The sequence below is a fragment of the Urocampus carinirostris genome, chromosome 1, assembly GCF_059441175.1.
Source record: "Urocampus carinirostris isolate Australia breed hairy pipefish chromosome 1, RoL_Ucar_1.0, whole genome shotgun sequence".
Lineage (NCBI taxonomy): Eukaryota > Metazoa > Chordata > Actinopteri > Syngnathiformes > Syngnathidae > Urocampus > Urocampus carinirostris.
In genome coordinates, this window is record NC_142349.1 from 64,904,456 (window position 1) to 64,923,885 (window position 19,430).

At 38.6% G+C, this 19,430-nt stretch overlaps 1 protein-coding gene across 1 annotated transcript; it reads left to right on the forward strand.

Moving 5' to 3' along the window:
• The first annotated feature begins 3,581 nt into the window (after positions 1-3,581).
• On the forward strand, positions 3,582-18,062 carry timm44 (translocase of inner mitochondrial membrane 44 homolog (yeast)). Its single transcript, XM_088320061.1, has 13 exons — positions 3,582-3,672; positions 4,668-4,769; positions 4,934-5,098; positions 5,161-5,241; positions 6,397-6,546; positions 8,757-8,890; positions 9,019-9,104; positions 10,619-10,711; positions 10,805-10,929; positions 13,396-13,446; positions 13,587-13,676; positions 13,933-14,043; positions 16,516-18,062. The coding sequence occupies exons 1-13, from the start codon at positions 3,643-3,645 to the stop codon at positions 16,633-16,635; spliced, it is 1,338 nt and encodes a 445-aa protein (XP_088176187.1). The 5' UTR covers positions 3,582-3,642; the 3' UTR covers positions 16,636-18,062.
• The last annotated feature ends 1,368 nt before the right edge of the window (positions 18,063-19,430 follow it).

Below are 19,430 nucleotides of genomic sequence, written 5' to 3' on the forward strand. Positions count from 1 at the left end.
CTATTTTTCACCCGACGAGAAGAGTAGGTTATTCATATGCTATGGAGTAGAAGTGAGTTTTAAGTTTAGATTTAAACATTTCCACTGAGGTTGCAGATCGGATCTCAGGGGGAAGAGCATTCCACAGCACCGGTGCCCGGATGGAGAACGCTCTCGAACCAGCAGAACACTTCTTTGCTCTTGGGATCACCAGAAGACCGGCACTCTCGGATCGTAGGCTTCGGACCGGGACATAGGGGCAAATCAGATCTGAAAGATAAGAGGGAGCAAGTCCATGTATGATTTTGTACAATACTAAGAGAACCTTGAAGTCACATCTATGGCTAACTGGGAGCCAATGCAGGTTAGCCAAAATCGGTGTTATGTGATCGTACTTTTTTGTCCTAGTTAAAAGCCTCGCTGCGGCATTTTGTACCAGCTGAAGAGACTTGATTCTAGACTTCGGGAGACCAGAAAGTAGACTTCGGGAGACCAGAGAGTAGTGCATTACAATAATCGAGACGGGAGGTAACAAATGCATGAATTATAATTTCCGCATCAGACTGAGTCAGTATTGAACGGATTTTAGCAATGTTACGAAGATGGAAGAAAGCGGTTCTAGTAATTTTCTTTACATGCATTTCAAAGGATAGATCAGGGTCAAATATGACACCTAAATTTTTAACTGAGTCACTCTGTGTGATGTGACATTTGTCAATGTTCACAGCAGTTTTTGAGAATAAGTCACGGCATTTAGATGGACCAATGACTAACATTTCGGTCTTTTCAGAGTTAAGACGCAAGAAATTGAGTGACATCCACTCTTTTATCTCAATGAGGCAGGCCTCCAAATTTCCACAGTTTAGTGTGGTAGATTCCTCCAACGGAAGATATAGTTGAGTGTCGTCTGCGTAGCAGTGGAAGCTGATATTGTACTTGCGAATAATATCACCTAATGGAAGCATGTAAATGCTGAAAAGAAGGGGGCCAAGCACTGAACCCTGCGGAACACCGCAGGTAACATTAAAGGGCTCAGATGTCATGTGTTTCCTTATATCATATATATTGTGAATTAACATTTTGTTGTGAGATACCGAGTTGCTCGACATGAATGAGGTTTATTATAAAAAAGTTCGAAAATGAAGTAGCTTCACTGTAGAAGGAAAAAAAACATGCAAATATAATTAAGTAGAATTTTCTTATTCAAATTATGAATTCATTTTTTAAATTATTGTTGGTAATAAACTGTTTAAAAGGATAACCACAAACCTGTCTTTTTTCATTTTTCCTTTTATACTTCCTTTTTTCTTAACTTCTTTATACAACATAATCATTCGTAATATAATGCATCAAAGCAAGTGAGCTGTTTGAGAGCCGGGCTCTCTAATGAGTTGGGCCGAAAAAGTCGGTTGCCTAAAAATAAACGGACTTCCTTTCACTACACAACTACCACAGAATGATGCATGATGGGAAATCCCCAGGCGGCAGACGCATGCGCACAGTAATATCAAACTGCACGGTTCGTTTGCAACAAAAAAAAACATACCGAGATAGAGGCTACCGCGCCGAACTTGTTTGACTTGATTGATTTGCCGTTTCGTGATAGTCGATATAAACCGGATGGTACCCATCATTGACAAATTTGCGTTTTTCCGTACAGATTTCCTTTTACGTCGTACACGTCTTAAAATGCATAATAAACGTACTTTGTATGGCAAAAACGTACAGGTTGACAGGTATGCTGTTGTAGAATTTGCAGTTTTGGTCACGTACGATCTAAAGCGTGCAATATTAATTACTACATATTTATAATCCATCCATCTGATTTCCGCTCCACTTATCTTCGTGGGTTATAATTTTGATGGATATTTATTTATATAATTTACCTTATTTTTTTCAATTAGAATCAGAATCAGAATTTGAATTATAATTTTAATTAGAATTGCCTTTAGTGCTGTTAATAACAAAGAAGTGAGCACTGTTTACAACAGGGGCCTCAAAATCTATTTACTTAGGGGGCACTAGACCATAACGGAACAAAAAGAAAAAACTAAAGACACTGAATCCCTGATGTCCCTGATAAGCAGGTAGGCGCCTTGCATAGCTGTTGCCACTATCAGTGTGTGAGTGTGTGTGAAGGGGTAAGTGCTAAGCATATTGTAAAGCGCTTTGGGAAGGCTTCAATGACTTGAAAAACACTATATAAACACAGACCATGTACCATTTAAATATGTCTAGAGCTACAAAAATGAAATTGTCATGATTACTGATTTGGATCACCTGTGCCCGCTTATTTGGCGCCAGCCGCTGCAGGCTACCTGATTGGTTATCTGTCATTTTTTTAAGCCCAGTCCTGTCACTCTCCGGTTGCCAGTCCGTCAGTGAACCTCTGTTGTTGCAAGGCAAGCATTTTTGACTCTGACTCTGGTCAGTCCTGCTTTTTGCACCAGTTTTCCACCCGTCTGTTCCTGATCTCCCCGTTTGTCTCCGGCTACGACCTGTTTTTGATCCCGACCACGTTTGCTCTCCCATCCCAGCTTGCGACCCATTTTTGATCCCGACCATGTTTTTGTTCTCCTGTCCCAGCTATCGACCTGTTTTTTCCGTCCTTGACACCGCCATCTCCCGCTCCGGAAGATCCACTTCCGTGTTTGGATCTCGATCCGATTGTGTGAGCGGCTTGCTTCCCGCGTCCAGCGAGCACCAGATCGCGGGTGCTGTCTTTCCTCTTTCTATCAATAAACATGTGGTTAACGCTACGCATTTGGGTCCTGATTCCATTCTGGTCGCGATAGAACAGCCTTATAAAACTATTTGTAGATTAAAAGAGAAAGTAATTCATACATAGGTTAGTCATTAAATATTGAAAACTTATACTTGAGAAAATCATCACACAAAAATACATATATAATTCCCTTCCCATCTTTTTCCATTTTCAAACAGTTCTGAAAAATCCTCAGCGAGCCACTAGAGCCTCAAGTTGCTGCCCCTTGAGCTAGGATCTGGGTGAGGTTGGGCCAAATCAGGTTTTCCACAAAACGTTCTGACAAAACTGTTCCATTGTTCTCAAATATTGTTTTATTGAATTTGCTTCACAAAATAAGATCTATTAAAAACAGTAAAAAATAAAATAAAATCAATCTTTAATAATTTAATCTACAATTTCTGGGGCTCGTAACCAGTTCAGGACGCCCCCTGCCGACTGCCCGAAGATAGCTGGGATTGGCTCTGGCGCCCCCACGACCCTAGTGAGGATTAGCAGCGCAGAAAATGGATGAAAGGATAGAAAAAATAAATTAACATGGCACTCTTGGATAAACATGCAATAAAAACTGAATTTAGAAATAGATATTAAAGAATATTAGGATAGCTAGGCAATATTTAACGATTGTGCTTGCAGACTCCCACTGGCTTAAGTTGTAAGAAAATATTTTTTCCAGTTGCTAGAGATTCGTGATCATTTACTTATTACATTTTTTTAATAAATTTCATTTTTTCGACACTTGAATAATGTTAAAGTTTTTTTATTCGATCCTCCTTTAAAAAAATCTGACGACATTTAGCTCCGCCCCTTAAACTCATTTCATTCTCCCTATTGGCTAGCCAAGGGTCAGCTGAATATCGCAACGTTGCACGTGGATTTTGACGCATGCTGAAACCAAGATGGCGGCCGCCATGTTACGATGCTACCAGGTTAGCTTATACGTCCTTCATTTATTTTCAGAACTTATTATTTATTATCAAGACAACACGAAACTAATTAGCAATTTAGGCTTGATTAAATCGTTTAGGTGGGTTTGTAATCATTGAGATTTAAGAAGGTAAGGGTGGATTTATTAATGAGAGTCTACCGAGTGATGCCTCGAGTTCATCAAAAATAAACATAACTTAATGAAGAAAACTTATTAATAACAACATAGAAAATTTGTATTTTCCCCCAAGTATGTGGTAATAAACATGAAATAAAAATTGTTTTTTTTAATGACTAATAACGGAAAGAACACTGTTTACAACCCGGTCCCGTCTGATCACTCCATAATAAACGTGTAATAAAAATGATCTTTAAAAATAAAATGATAAAGAATAACAGACTAGCTAGGCAATATTCAACGATTGTGCTTGTAGACTCAGACTGGTTTAAGTTTTAAGTACATAGGAAAGCAGTGCTATGACTAGCAGAATATAAACATAGAGAAATAAAATATGAATATTTTAATACACAGGTAAGATATTTTTAACAGTCTGGTGTGCTTGTTTAGGGTGTTGATGTCTCTGAGGAAGAAACATATCTGTATGGATTAAGCTGAGTTTTAGTATTTATTTTACAAAATATAAACATAATGAAATATGAATATCATAGGTAAGATATTTTTTCAAAGTCTTGTGTTCTTCCCTTTTCGTATATTATATCCCTTTTTGTATTATACAAAATATAATTTCATTATATCCGGTTCTGATCTCTCTGTAAATTTGAACTTCCTTCTGTAAACACTGTGGCTGCAATGAAAATTTCAACGGCATATTTTGTTAAGGACAATAAAGACGATCTTGATTCTTTTTTCGGGTGGTGATATCCCTGCGGTAAAAACATACCTATATCAATTAAGCCTAATTTTAGCTAGACAATATGTTTTCTTTTAGTGATTTTTCTGTGATATTAAATGACAAGAGTATTTTCTTCATTGTAGCTCGTTGGTAAGCGTCGCTTAGCCTTTTGCTCTCGTCCACTTGGCTTCATAAACTGGAGAAGAGATGACAGTTTACCCAAGAGTCAAGCAGCAGCACTGCAGGTAAATCTACTTCATTGGGCCCCTAGTAGCTCTCAATACATGTTGATTATGTGCAAGTAATTACTGTACTCCACCTTTAAGTTCAAATAGTTCTTTTCTGTTTAATTTGTAATTGGCAAGTCATTGCAATAACTTAATGTGACACTAATCCTCTGGCTCACCAGGTCCGACATGCCTCAGGTCGCAAAGGTTTTCTGGGAGAGTTTTTGGATAATCTTCGTCAGGAGTTCGGTAAGAATCAGGAGATGAAGGACAACATCAAGAAGTTCAGAGAGGAGGCCAAAAGGCTGGAGGAGTCTGATGCCCTCCAACAGGCGCGAAGAAAATATGTAAGATAACTTGTTTAATTCTTTACCTGGGTTTCCTCGTTTAAAAAAATGTTTTCTTTTAGAAATCTATAGAGAAAGAGACAGTGAAGACATCTGAAGTTTTTAAAAAGACCCTGGGCTCCTTATCGGAAACGGTGAAGGAGGTAAGTAACAGCCCAGAACCTGAAAACGTAAACGGATGTCTTTAGATTAATGTGTAGGACAAACATAGATTCAAGCATGAAATGTTGAAGATCAAGCTCATTGTGTTGTGTTTTTGTTATTTATTTATACTCAAAATACAAAAGACCCCCCAGATGCAATATTTATTAACTTCCGAGATTGGGAATCACAAAGTCAAATTGCCATATAGCTGGGATAGAAATCATGCTAATCAGTTTATGCGTTCCAAACCTACAATACCCATAATAAAAAAAGAAAATACACGGTGTAGTATGTACTACCGTTTGTAATATGTATTCATATTATTAAATAACATTATGAATAAGTATACATGTAAGACAAAATAAAGTTGTAATTTACTTAAGTGTGACTTGAGTTAGTTGAGTGGATGCAGCAGGGTGGATTAATAACTTGATTTTAAAACTTCTAATCTGCGAGAATGGTCCTCCCCTTACAAGATTTCTTTTTACAAACCTTCCTAGTTATAAAAACAGTCCCAATTGTTAATTGTTTACAGCAGTGCAATTTTGGTAGAGCAGCCATTTGCGTGCCTCCTTTGTCTACCTTGATAACTATGGAAACGGAGCTTGCAATTATCATGGTTCTACTTCTTTCTTTAACATCACCGCTTGTCTTGGGACCCATAGAAATGAATCAACATATACAGTCCCAAAAATACCGTCTTGTATTGCCGATTTGCAAAGTCTTTACAAAGCACACAAGAGTCTAAACTGAATGAATATAAAGGCATTGTGGGAAGTTTTTCAGACAGTAGCATATCAGCATTTTAATGATACCGTAACATAAACCAATAGCAGACCAGCATTTTATATGATGTCGACCAATAGCAGACAGGCATTTTAAAGACGTAGCTTGTCATACGGGCAAACAATGCAAAGGATTTAGCAAGTTCTGGGGCACGGAATAATCCAGTTGATTTCGTGAAGTGGGTAAATACAGTAAAGAGAGGGTAGACAAAACATCTTATCATGCTGTAAAGCAAAAACGTTGAAAGGTAGACACGCTGTACGCGGGGGTCTATTGTATTTACTTCCACAGCAATCTGAAAATGACAAGTCTTCCAAATGCACAGCAGTTGAGACATTTTTTTCATTAACTTCTTGCGTTTATCGCAGAGTATCGAAGAGGTGAGTCGGACAGACATTGGGAAGAAATTAAAAGAAGGAGTGGAGGAAGCCGCCCGAAGCGCCATGCACTCTGCTGAAAGCGTCTCCAAAGGAGGAGAGCGACTCGGCAAGACCAGCGCTTTCCAGGCTATCTCACAGGTGAGAGAAGGGGAAACAAATATTATAAATAAAAAGAAGCAGTCACCTTGAAGTAAGTGGTACATAATGCAGTGTTTTCCATAGAATTTTTTGAGACCCTGTTGGGTGGACAGTCAACGAGGGGTCAGTGTGAAGAACATTTTCTTCATTTTAAATTTAAATGCATCATCCAGGTGCATTTTTAGAGCAAAAATAGAGAAGCTAGATCTATGATCCATGTGTGTCCTTCTATTCTAGTCTAAGCATTTTGAATGACAAATTTATTGTCCTTTTAACATGTGAAATGCACAAAAACATTGACATACTTCTCTGGTATCGTGACTGAAATTAGTGTGATAATAAAAGAAAAATGACTTTTCATGTGTCATTTACCCCACTGGTGGTTTAGTGGTTAGAATTTACTGCTCTCACTGCTGCAACCCGAGTTCGATTTCTGTTACATCTAGTTTAAGCTGAGAAATAGTGAGACAAGATTTTTATACTGGTTTCTAATAAAAAATGATACACCATGAAATGTAATCTATTTAAAAATATTATCTTTTTTTTTCAAATACAAGTAAATGAGACTGGTGGGACCAATTAAACCCTGGTGGCCTGTCAGAACACTTTAATTATTATTATTATTTTGGGAAAATATAGGTATTGTATACAAAAGGAATGTTATATTTAGAATGTTGTTTTACAGTATGTTCAACCTAATAAAAACATTTTACTTAGAAATATTTACTGCATTTTTCTTTAATTTTGTAACTAAGAAATTTAGAGGCGTACTAAATGTTTCATCAAAATCAATTGTTAACAAGTATGTTTTATGTGCCCACCGCTGTTAATTTTTTTTTCTCCTTACATGGAATGCATATTTCAAAAACAACAAAAAAAAAAATACATTTCAAATTTATAATAGTATCACGACTGACTTGTATAGCATGTGATACCCAAAGAAAATCTTTCAAAAGGTTTGTAAAACATTACTCACTTATAATATCGCTAGTGAAGGAGTGAAGAAATTCCAAGAAAATCTTCATATAATAAGCTTCTTTAGGATTTCTTTTTCCAAATTATGTGTTGTTTAGACTTTTAAAATAAATATTTCAAACAGAATAAGAAAAAATTATTTAAATTAAACAAAACAATGCTAAGTTTTCTGAAAATAGGCAAAATTCTCTGCCATTTACTTGATAAGATGTTTTTGCTCATTGTAAGGATTTCTTTCCATTTTATTATTCAAGAAGCAAAAAAAATCTTAAAATGAGACGATATGCACCGTCTTGGGATCAAGATTTGCAGGTTCGATTCCCAGCTCCTTTGTGTTATGTGTCAAAGTGTCTTAGGGCAAGACACTGAATCTCTAATGCCCCTGATAAGCAGGTAGTTGACTTGCATGGCTGACGCTGCTATCGGTGTGTGAATGTGTATGAATGAGTAAGTGTGAAGCACATTGTAAAGCACTTTGGGAGGTCTTCAGTGACTTGAAAAGCGCTATATAAATGCAGACGATTAACGATTAGACCGATGAACATATTTATTTATTTCTATTTTTCCATATGGTGATTTATTTGCTGGAACAAATATTTACTATTACACGTGATGGTAATTTTTTAGGTATTTATTTTCCTAATTTTCCTCTACTTGTATTATTTATTTATTTCCCCCCCAAGAAAACCCGATAATATTGCCTCCAATTTCTTTCATTGTTCTTATTTTTTAAGTTTACTAAAAATATTTTAAAATCTTTCTATGAGAAATAGATCAACAAATATATTAAAATGATTATTAAAACAAACACTGAATTTAGAAACATATTTCAGATGATTTATATGAAATCCAATGACAGACGTTTTTCTAGTTAAAATAATAAACTTAAATAAATAAATTAAAATAAATGAATTTCATGGATCAAATCAATTACATTTATATCAATGTTTCTCGTTTATTGTGTTATATCTAAGTAGATTTATCCCATTTGAGGGTACTTGGCCAAAAATATTTCAATATGGGAACATCAGAAAAATTAAGAAACACTTTTCTATACTTCTGCTGGTTTCTATTCATGTCGTTGTGTTATTGTTGGTGCCCAGTTGACTGTGACTTGAAGCAAACTGGGTCATGATGAAAACATTTCTGCTGTAATTAAGCTGGTCTCCTATGTTATAGCCTTTCAGTGCAGAAAAATGAGCTTCCTTAGTGCTATTTTATGATCTTTTCTGCAGAGCGTGGAGACGATGAAGAAAGAGATTGACGTTGGCGACACTGGTCCTTACAGAGCTCCCGCCCAGCTCAGAAAGAGGAGTGATTTTTCTTCAAAGGGAGCAGAGAGCGAAACGAGAGTATTTGAGGCCAACGAGTAAGTGATTGTTGATGCAGCTGGGAAATGATCACATTATGATATTAATCCAAATAATTTTATAACTATTAGTGTGTCAACAAGAAATGATAAACATGGACTGATGTTTTTGATATTTTGTATTGCAGAGAGGCTTTGGGTGTTGTTCTCCATAAGGATTCAAAATGGTACCAGCAGTGGAAGGACTTTAAGGATAATAATATGGTTTTCAACAGTAAGTGATAAGAATTACAGATTTTTCTAAGAACTCTGGACCATTTAGGTCACACAGGATAGAGAACACAAATATTTAGTATTGCATCGCGTTCTAAAAGAAGAATTATTTAGGAAAATAGCCTCGGCTATATGGGAGCTTTAGAGTACCAAAATTAAATGGACAAAAATACCATTTGAAATCAAAAAAATGATATGAAGCATTTAATATAGCTTTTTGTTTTTAAAACAAGTTTGTCAGAAATCAGAATAGGATCAGGACCCAAACGCGTGACATTACTCACACAGGCCTTTTATTTTACGGGAAATGGGGAGTCATGCACATTAGGCAACACTCTGGCGTGAAATGATAGGAAGCCAGAGGCCGACGAGATCGATACCAATTGCCCGAGTTGATATCAGACGGATGGGGTCAATACCGGACAGAACGGGACAGACAGGATAGATAATGAAACAGGATATCGAAAATAAACAGGACAAACTAGACGGGAACGAAAACTGGAGAGAATAATAAACAGGACAAACATAGATGGGAACGAAACTGGAAACGGATATTAAACAGGACAAAAATAAACGGGAACAATACCGGACAGGGAATACCAACAGGAAACAGGACCGAGTCAAAACCTACGTCTTGCGGGGCAGACGTTCGTTGACGGACTGACAAAGGAAAAATTAGATCACTGAGCTTAAATAGACTGAAAGGCAATCTGTCAATAAGCTGCAGCTGGCGCCACATGGGCGGGACCAATTGAGCGCCATGGCAACCATGACAACGTTGTCATTCTTATGTAATATGTCAGGGGACACCAACCTTTTTGAAGCTCTGAGTTACGGAAGAGCGCAAAAGGCTACCAGTTTGATATGCATTTTAAAAATAACTGATCATGTTATTACTGAGTTATTATGTTTTTAAAACTTTGTATTTATTAGAAATAGGGTTAAAATAGGCTTAGTCAAAACCCAAAACACCCTCCTTCTGTTAATGCACTGAGTGATTAACCTATAAATCATTGGCTAATTTTAAAAATAATTTTGGCAGAACTGATCATGTATTTCAAAACACTGATCATGTAAATGATTTCTCACGACAGTTGGAAAACACATTTCCTAGAAAATCACAATGAGCCATCATTGGGGGGTATTTTCAGAATCTGTTTGTGGACTATTCAGTTGTTCTTAGGGGATGCATTGGTTTGATAGTTTAGGTATTTTTAGTATTCAAATATATAAAGTACGCATACTGAATGCGAGTTATTTTTATACCACTAGGAGGGACTAATAATTCGTAATAATTTCTTAAATTAATTTATTGCTTGGGGTGGATGTGTTGATGCAGACAATTTTATTTCTAGCCAGAAGGTGGCAGTAGAAACCGTTAATCCCAACTGCAGTTTAGTATTAATGGAAATGGATGAACTAGTATTTCGGACGATGCGCCCTCTTGCGTTTAATTTTGATCCATAATCAGAACACCGTGGCCTTATATACTTTGCTTTTTCTTCTTCCCTGCAGGGTTCTTTGAGATGAAAATGAAATATGACGAAAGTGACAACGTCCTCGTCAGAGCATCCAGAGCCGTGACCGACCGAGTCACCACCGTCTTCGGTAGACAGCTTTTTTTAAAACATTTACTCATATCTGTTGCTTGTATGTATCTCATCTTTTTTTATGTATCGCGGTTTTTTTTTGTTTTTCTAGGGGGTCTTTTCTCCAAGACGGAAATGTCCGAGGTGCTGACAGAGATTGTGAAAGCCGACCCCAAATTTGATAAGGACTCTTTTCTCAAGCAGTGTGAGAAAGACATCATCCCAAACATACTTGAGGTAAAAACATACTCTCTTGAATTGAAATTAGATGGGTGCTTGTAATCAATTAGAGGTAGTAAAATGAAAAAAATATTTCTAGTCAACATAGCCACAACCATTAACTTATTGAAGGGCAGCTGTTGTCCGAAAAGAGGATGTACCAGTGCTGCCCAATTTTGACAATTTCTTCTGATATTTGAAGGCTTGCAGGAAAATGTGTATTTTTTTAACACTGGGACTTGCATGTTCTGGAGCAAAATCGAGCAACGAAAAGATGTATTCATATATATTTGATAAACTTTGATGTTGGCGTCGTCGCGAGGGGCTGCCTTTCCAGCAGCTCCGTGTTATTTTGCTCTTTTTGTGATTTATTGTTTTTATTGTTTGCTTCTATCCTCGGTGTTTTCATCTTTTGTGAATTTCCCTACGGGGATGAATAAAGTAGCTAGCTAGCTATCTAGCTAGCTATCTAGCTATCTTTTTAGCTAGCTCTCTAGCTAGCTATCTAGCTTGGTATTTAGCTTGCTATCTAGCTAGGTAGCTTTTTTTTTTATTTTTTAGGAGAGCTTGATTTTGTTACAAGGCTTATCCAATCCGAGCATACTGATCCTCTCATGTTCTTTCCCTCCTCCATCTCCCTTTTATCGTCCTCCTTATCTTCTTTCTTCATCTCTTACGCATTCTTATTCTTGTTCTTCTCCTGTTTGTCCTTCCTTTTCTTGTTCTCCCCCTCCTGCTTATTTTCTTACACCCCTCCTTCTCCTTTTCTCTTCTTTTTTTTTCTACCTGTTCTTTGACTTCTTATTTGTATTCTCCTTGCCCTCCTTCGCTTTGTCGTTTTTCTTCCAAAACGAAAACGACCTGTCGGCCCCTAGATAGGGTTGGGTCCCCCGCGGATCCCACATTGGGAAGGTCCTCTCCTGCCGTTCCATGTTGGTGTATGAGAGCCATCGTCTTTTACACCTGGCCTGTTTTCCAGGGATTGTTTCCACTCCCTTTCTTTTACTATGGCTCATGCTTATAAAGGCACCTGCTTTGATGCGGTCCCCCGTGAGTTCCTCCCTTGGTTCCTGTCTATAGAAGCTTTCAAGGCAACTAAGCTTGGTCGCCTCTGTTGTGAAAAAAGGGGAACATGGCTGTTCCATGGCCCTTTTCCTTCCGCCTGGTGTCGTATTGGGCGCACTGGCAGGGTTTCTCCCCCGGCAATTTCTATCTTGCTCCCCATAGCGGCTCGACAACCAGCATTTTTCTTCTTCCTATTTTTTTCCTCCCTCTTTTTGTTCTTCTCCTTGTTCTTCTGTTTATATTTTCGTATTCACATCATGTATCTTATTCTTTGTCTTCTCCTCCTGCTTCTTGTTCTTTTTCTTCCCATTCTTAATCTTCTCCTTTTTCCTCCTCGTTCTTCTTCTACTCTACTTGTTCTTTTTCTTCTACTCATTCTTTTTCTTGTTTTCTCTTTTTCCCTTTTCCTTCTTTTTCTCCTTATTTTCTGCTTCTAATCATCCTTTTTATCATCTTCTTTTTTTACCTCCTCCCTTTTCTTTTTTACTTGTTCTTCTTCTTCAGGTTATTTTTTTTCTTATTCTATTTCTCCTTCCTCTTATCCCTCTTCTCTAGTTATAATTTTCGTTCAAAATTATTATTCATTCAGACAGGGGGCACCATTGCTAAGTAGTGTTTCGCAATACAGTTTCAGACCTACAGTGACTTGCGAAACTATTTGCCCCCCTTAAACTTTGACCTTTTGCAACATTTCAGAATTCAAACATAAAGATATAAAACTACTTTATTGTGAAGAATCAGCAATGAGTGGGACACAATCATGAAGTGGAACACACTTTATTGGATGTTTTAAACTTTTTTAATAAACAAAAAACGAAAAAGTGTGTGTGCGAAATTATTCTGCCCCATTGAGTTAATACTTTGTAACGCCACATTTTGCTGTGATTACAACTGCAAGTCATTTGGCGTATGTCTATCAGTTTTGCACATTGAAAAATCATCGTTAGGCATTTATATCAACATTGAATTATTCCGAGATCCTCACTGAACTTCTGGACAGAGTTTGCTGCACTGAAAGTAAAGGGGCTGAATAATTTTTCGCACCCACTTTTTCGTTTTTTATCTGTTAAAAACGTATGAAATATCCAATAAAGTGTGTTCCACTTCATGATTGTGTCCCACTCATTGCTGATTCTTCACAATAAATTACAGTTTTATATCTTTGTTTGAAATCTGAAATGTGGCAAAAGGTCACAAAGTTTAAGGGGGGCAAATACTTTCGCAAGCCACTGTACTTGGTTTTCTCAGCAGACATGGCTGATTCATTATTCTGCCTTTACCATTCATTAAAGCTAGATGGTGCCACACAATGCTTTGGTCAGTCACTGATGTCTCTATGCTGTTAATGACTCTCAAAGAGTTACTATCTTGCCGAACCAGCAATACAAGAGTTCTAACCTTCACTGTGTTCTTCTGCAGGCGATGATTCGTGGAGAGCTGGATGTATTGAAAGACTGGTGTTATGAAGCGGTAAGTTCCCCATAAAGACACAACCTTTAGTGAGGTCATTTAACAGTCCAGATATAGCTGAGCCCAGGATGACACTTCTCCCCAAGTCATCCAACTTCGTTTTCTCCATAACTGAAGCATGTTTTGATTTCTGTCCTTAGACGTACAGCCAGCTCGCTCATCCTATCCAACAAGCTAAAGCCATGGGGTTGCTGTTCCAGTCCAAAATCCTTGATATTGATAATATTGATGTAAGTTCACACAAATGACCGCCCAAACCTGCCTTTTAACCTGAGAGTCTGCCACATTTTCGTCTCTAAGTGTACAGAAGTTGTAATATTGTAAAGTAACGTGTTCTACTAATGGACAAAGTGACATACTGTGATGTGTAAAGAAAGTAATATTGAAATGAAAGCACACAGATCGTATACATAATGTTTATTAAGTCTTTCAACTCTTATGACGTTTCAAAGGTTTTCTTTATTCTCTATTTGCTGTTGTATATAGTTAGCCATGGGGAAAATGATGGACCAGGGCCCAGTGCTAATCATCACCTTCCAGGCCCAAGTAGTCATGGTTTTACGAAGCCCCAAAGGAGACATCGTGGAAGGAGATCCGGTAAGTTAGTCATTTTTACACCAAGTCTTCTAAATAAAAAGACGGATGCCATTTTATTGAACGTGAAAGGTGTCAAGATCAATGATATGTTTTACGAACATTTTAAGTTTAGGCACTGCTGACCTTTTTTCAAGGTCCTTCTGCTACTCATGAGGGCTTCCTCTTTTGGCTGTTTTACGATGAGGAACTGTGAATTAGAAGGAAAAAAGGTGCCAAAAATTTTAGAAGCACATATGGTAAACCAACTTTGATCCAGCAATCTAGCCATCAATCATAGGTTGATATGCCCTCTTGTCAAAGGTTAATCCATCCGTTGCCCAACCACCCGGTTATCCATCTATTCATCCACCTGTCCGTTTGTCCATTGATCCATCAGTCCACCCATTTTTCAACTTAGTCATCTATCCATTCATCTATTCCTTCCTCTCAGCCATCCGTCCATCCACCCATGTAACCAACTATCAGTTAATTTGTCTACCCATCTATTCAATCCATCCAACCCATCTTATCTGTCCATGCATCTGCCTACTCAGCCATCTTTCCATCAAATCATCACACTTAACCATTCACCCATCCAGCCAACCATCCAACAATTCCCATCTGTCGAACCATCTGTCCTATGGCATCGATCCATCCATTTCCTTCCTAGCAGCCATCCATCTATGTATCCATTTGCTCATTCGACACCCATCCACCTGTCCAAATCCATCTGATCTGTCCATCTGTTTGTACACCAAGCCATCTATCCATCCATTCCTTCTGCTCAGACATCCATCTATACATCCTGCTATCCTTCAGTGTTTCCATCCATCCATCTAGCCATTGATCAACCTGTCCATCCATCCATCCATTCACTCACCATCCATCGTCACTCTATCCAACAACTTTACCCATTCAACCGATCCTATATGTCTGTCCAGCTTCAACCCTTTACCTATCCAACCCATCTGATCTATGCATGGATCCCTCGACCCACTTATTCATCCATCCAACACTCCAATACTTTCTGTCCGTCTATCTGTCCTCTGCCATGTATCCATTCATTCCCTTCCTAACCGCCATCCATCTAGCTATCCAATTGCTCATTCGACACCATCCACCCGACCAAATCCATCTGTCCATCCATCTGTACACAAAGCCATCTATTTATCCATTCCTTCCACTCAGACATTTATCCATAATCCATCTTGCCATTGATCAAGCCATTCATATATATATATATATATATATATATATATATATATATAGATAGATACTTTATTCATCCCCGTAGGGAAATTCACACTTCCAGCAGTATCCTTGTGTTGATTTTTAACAGATTAACAGGATGGCCTTGGGGTGCTGTGTTGTAGTTTAGCAACAGCAAAGTGGATGACGTCACACGCTAGGCCAAAAGTTAGACGTCCCTGCAGCAGATGGAAATCTTTGTGCCCAGGGTTACACCACCTCGTGTTCACGTAGATAGCGAGTCCGCCTCCTCTCCGCTTCCCGCAGGCTTTTGTGTCCTTTTCCCCTTACATCGCTGAAACCGGGTAGCTCCACGTTAGCGTCCGGGATGCTAGACGTGAGCCACTTTTCCGTAAAACACAGAAAACTGCACTCCCTGTATGCTCATCCATCCATCCACTCACCATCCATCCATCCATCATTCCTCTATCCAACCCATCCCATATGTCTGTCCATCTGTCCACTCAGCAATCTATCCATCCATTTCTTCTGCTCATCCTTCCACCCATCTGTTCATCCATACAATCCATTTACCATGCTACCCATTCAATATGTCCGGCGATCCGTCTACTTAGCAATTTATCCATCCATTACTTCTTCTCATCCGTCTGTGGGGCGGCTGTGGCTCAGGAGGTAGAACGCTCGTCTTGGGATCAAAAGATCGCAGTTCGAATCCCGGCTCCCCCGTGTTACATGTCGAAGTGTCCTTGGGTAAGACACTGAACCCTTAATACCCCCAATAAGCAGGTTAGCGCCTGACATGGCTGCACGGCCACTATTGGGAAATGTGAAGCATACTGTAAAGCGCTTTGGGAAGTCTTGACTTGAAAAGCGCTATATAAATGCAGATCATTTCATTTCATCCATCCACTCGTCCGTCCATTCATCCTTCTCGCCATCAATCAACCCGTTCGTCCATTTATACATCTATTTACCGTCCATCTCTCCATTTATCCAACACATACACCCATCTGCCCCGTCTCATATTTAATCCATCTGTCCACGTGGCTATGTATCCATCCAACACCTCTGCTCATCCATCTATACATCAACTTTGATAGTAAAAATCATGTGCACTCGTTTTTTTAAATGGATATGAAAACTGAAGTTTTGTCCAAGGTACTGAACACAGAGAACGACAAACCTTGTTTCCTGAAAATATCGTAATGCAGTTCCTATTATGTTTATCTTCAAAATTCACCCAGTACCAATTCTCTGTCATATGTGATTTGTTCGCCTTCACAGGGAAAAGTTTTGAGGACAATGTACGTGTGGGCGCTGTGTCGTGACCAAGAGGAGTTGAACCCCAACGCAGCGTGGAGACTCCTCGACATTTCCGCATCCAGCACCGAGCAGGTTCTCTAGGACAAAAACAAGTAGGGAGGGCACTGTGACTGTGAGAAAACACTCGAGAGTGCAGAGAAGAGCTTAATGACTGAAGCAATCCAGAAAATCTTCCTCATGAATATTATTATGTTCAGGTTGGTTAAACCTCATCTTACACTGTAGCTTCAGTGTCTTATACAGTCATCAATGTCACCTGAATATCCAAACAAATTGCTACTAGGATATTAAGCTTGGAACTAATGTGAGCTAGAGCTTGGGGATGAAAAGTGTCTGCATTTTTGCCCATCTCTCATTCTGTTTGTATAAAATTTAATGTAAATAGGTTTGCCTATCCTCATGTATTGACACCGGATCATGTTTCAATTCCAAAATGATTTACATGATTGTTGTTGCTGACACATGTTGACCAGTAAGGAAGTACATATGTGTACTTTTTTAACACCTTTTTTTAATTATTCTTCATATTTCTTTGTGGATAAATTTATTTATTGAAAAATCAATACATTTGTTCATTCCATGTGTGCTGTATTGACAAATTACTTACTCGATTTAGGTGTTAACCTGCATTAAGTCTATTAGAAAATTAAGGAGGGAAATTAAGTATAATAAAGTGGCAAGAATCCTCCATGATCTGCTACCTTATCGTGGTGGAGGAGTTTGATGATCTAGGAGCTATGTTGTCGGGGGCTTTAAACCCATGGCAAACAGGTTCTAGGTGAGGGGCCAGACAAAACGCAGATCAGAAGACCCTTTATGAAGACAAAGAACATTGGGCCACAATTTCCCCCGCCCGGATGCGGGTTACTGGCGCCCCCTTCAGGAGCCAGGCCTGGAAGTGGGGTCCAATGACGAGCGCCTGGTGGTCCGGCCGGGCACAACCCGAAGGGACGACGTGGGTCCCTTTTCCCATGGACTCACCACCTGTGGGAGGGGCTAAAGGGGCCGGGTGCATAGAGAGCTGGGTAGCAGCCAAGGAAGGGGTCCTTGGCGTAACGATCCCCAGCTACAGAAACTGGCTTTTGGGGCATGGAATGTTATATCTCAAGGTGAGAAGCTCAGTCATCCGGGAGGGACTTTGTGTAGAGCCACTGCTCCTCCGCATTGAGATGAGCCAGTTGAGGTGGCTCGGGCATCTGATAATGATGCCTTCTGGATGCCTCGGTAGGTGTTCCGGGCATGTCCCGACGGCAGAAGGCCCCGGGGGCGACCCAGGACACACTGGAGAGACTATATCTTGGGATTCTGTCGGATGAGCTGGAGGAGGTGGCTAGGGATAGGGACATCTCGGCTTCCCTTTTAAGGCCACGACCCGACCTCGGATAAGCGGAAGACAATGTATGGATGGAACGTGGCAAGAGCCAAATGACCGATTTCTCCTTGCTGGTAAATTCGCTAATTTTCTGTGTTGGCCTTTATTGTAATAAAAAAATATTCTGAAAAAATGATTTACAATAAGTCTACTTATTTAAAATGTTTTTTTCTCTAATATTGAAAATGAGCAATACATGTGCAAGTGTGTTCATTTTAAATACTTTTTAAAAAATAAATTATTTTGTTAGGTAACAGTCTTAACTAAGTATATATTAGATAATAATAAGACAAACATTTGAATTGAGCAATTAATTTGCTAAATGTACATATGATACTTAAAATGAGTAAAACATTTATAAAAAATATTTTTTCGCCTTTTCCCTTTTATTTTTTCATCCCCCTTTTCTCCTTTTTTCCTTATTTTAGAACTTTATATAGACAGTGTATGAAATAACATCTCCCCGGACGCCCGGGGCGTGCATCTTTTACGTTGGGCTTACAACTTACACAACATCTCTGCCCGGGTGGCTTCAACTTTTTCATGAAATAAAAAAAAGCATCTTTCGTTTTTATTTTTTAAATTTTTTTCAAATCAAACCTTTTGCTTTATTCCGATTTCGAAATCTTTGTTCAGTTTGGAAATTTGGAAATTTCGGTTCTTTTGGCAATTTGCATACTCTGCAGCCAATCAGAAGCCTGCATCGAATAACTTTGTGCTTCTGGACTTTCCCGAGCCTTATAAGGTCGTGCATTTGCATATCATTTTCCAAAGTAGATGCACTGAGAACACAAGAAAAATGGAGATGTGGTTAGGAATCAAGCCAAAACCTCAGCCCCAGAAGATTCAAAAGAAGCTAACAAAATTTATGATGCTACAAAACGTAAAGTATATTAAAAGCATCGTGGAAAGAGGAGTTCACAAGGCTTGTAGCAGATGACGCAACGCAAACATTGCATGAATGAAGATGAGTAAATACCTGTACACAAAACAGCGATGTCATATGCATGCAATGAATGTTATAAGTATACTTGTAATCAACTTAATTTGAAAGTGTTGTTCTGTTATATATTCTGGTTAGCAATCCTTAATACTTTGCAACAATGGGTTCTTTTTACGATGAGTTGTCTTATTATGTTTCAAGTTGGGAAAAATGGGGCAGGTAACTTTATGGCTGGGCAGGCAACTTTTCAGAGTGGTCTGCCCTGTTGTCCGGTAATTTTTTCTCATGAGTTTCAGACACTGATATAGATATTTTTTCCTCTTATATTCTAGAAAAAAAGTGAAAATCTAGTAAAAATTAAAAAAAGGAATGGGTTAAACAAGTAAAGTGATCTGCCAGCATAAGAAGCTCTTTATTTTTTTGCATGTAAAGAAAGGGCTTACTCTGGCTAAACATGCAATCTTTTGGTGATTTTGCCTCATCCAATCTCTACATTATTTGCACAGCTATATATGTGTATTAAAGGAGCCCACCTCCAATTGTATGGCTTGCCTTTCGAGT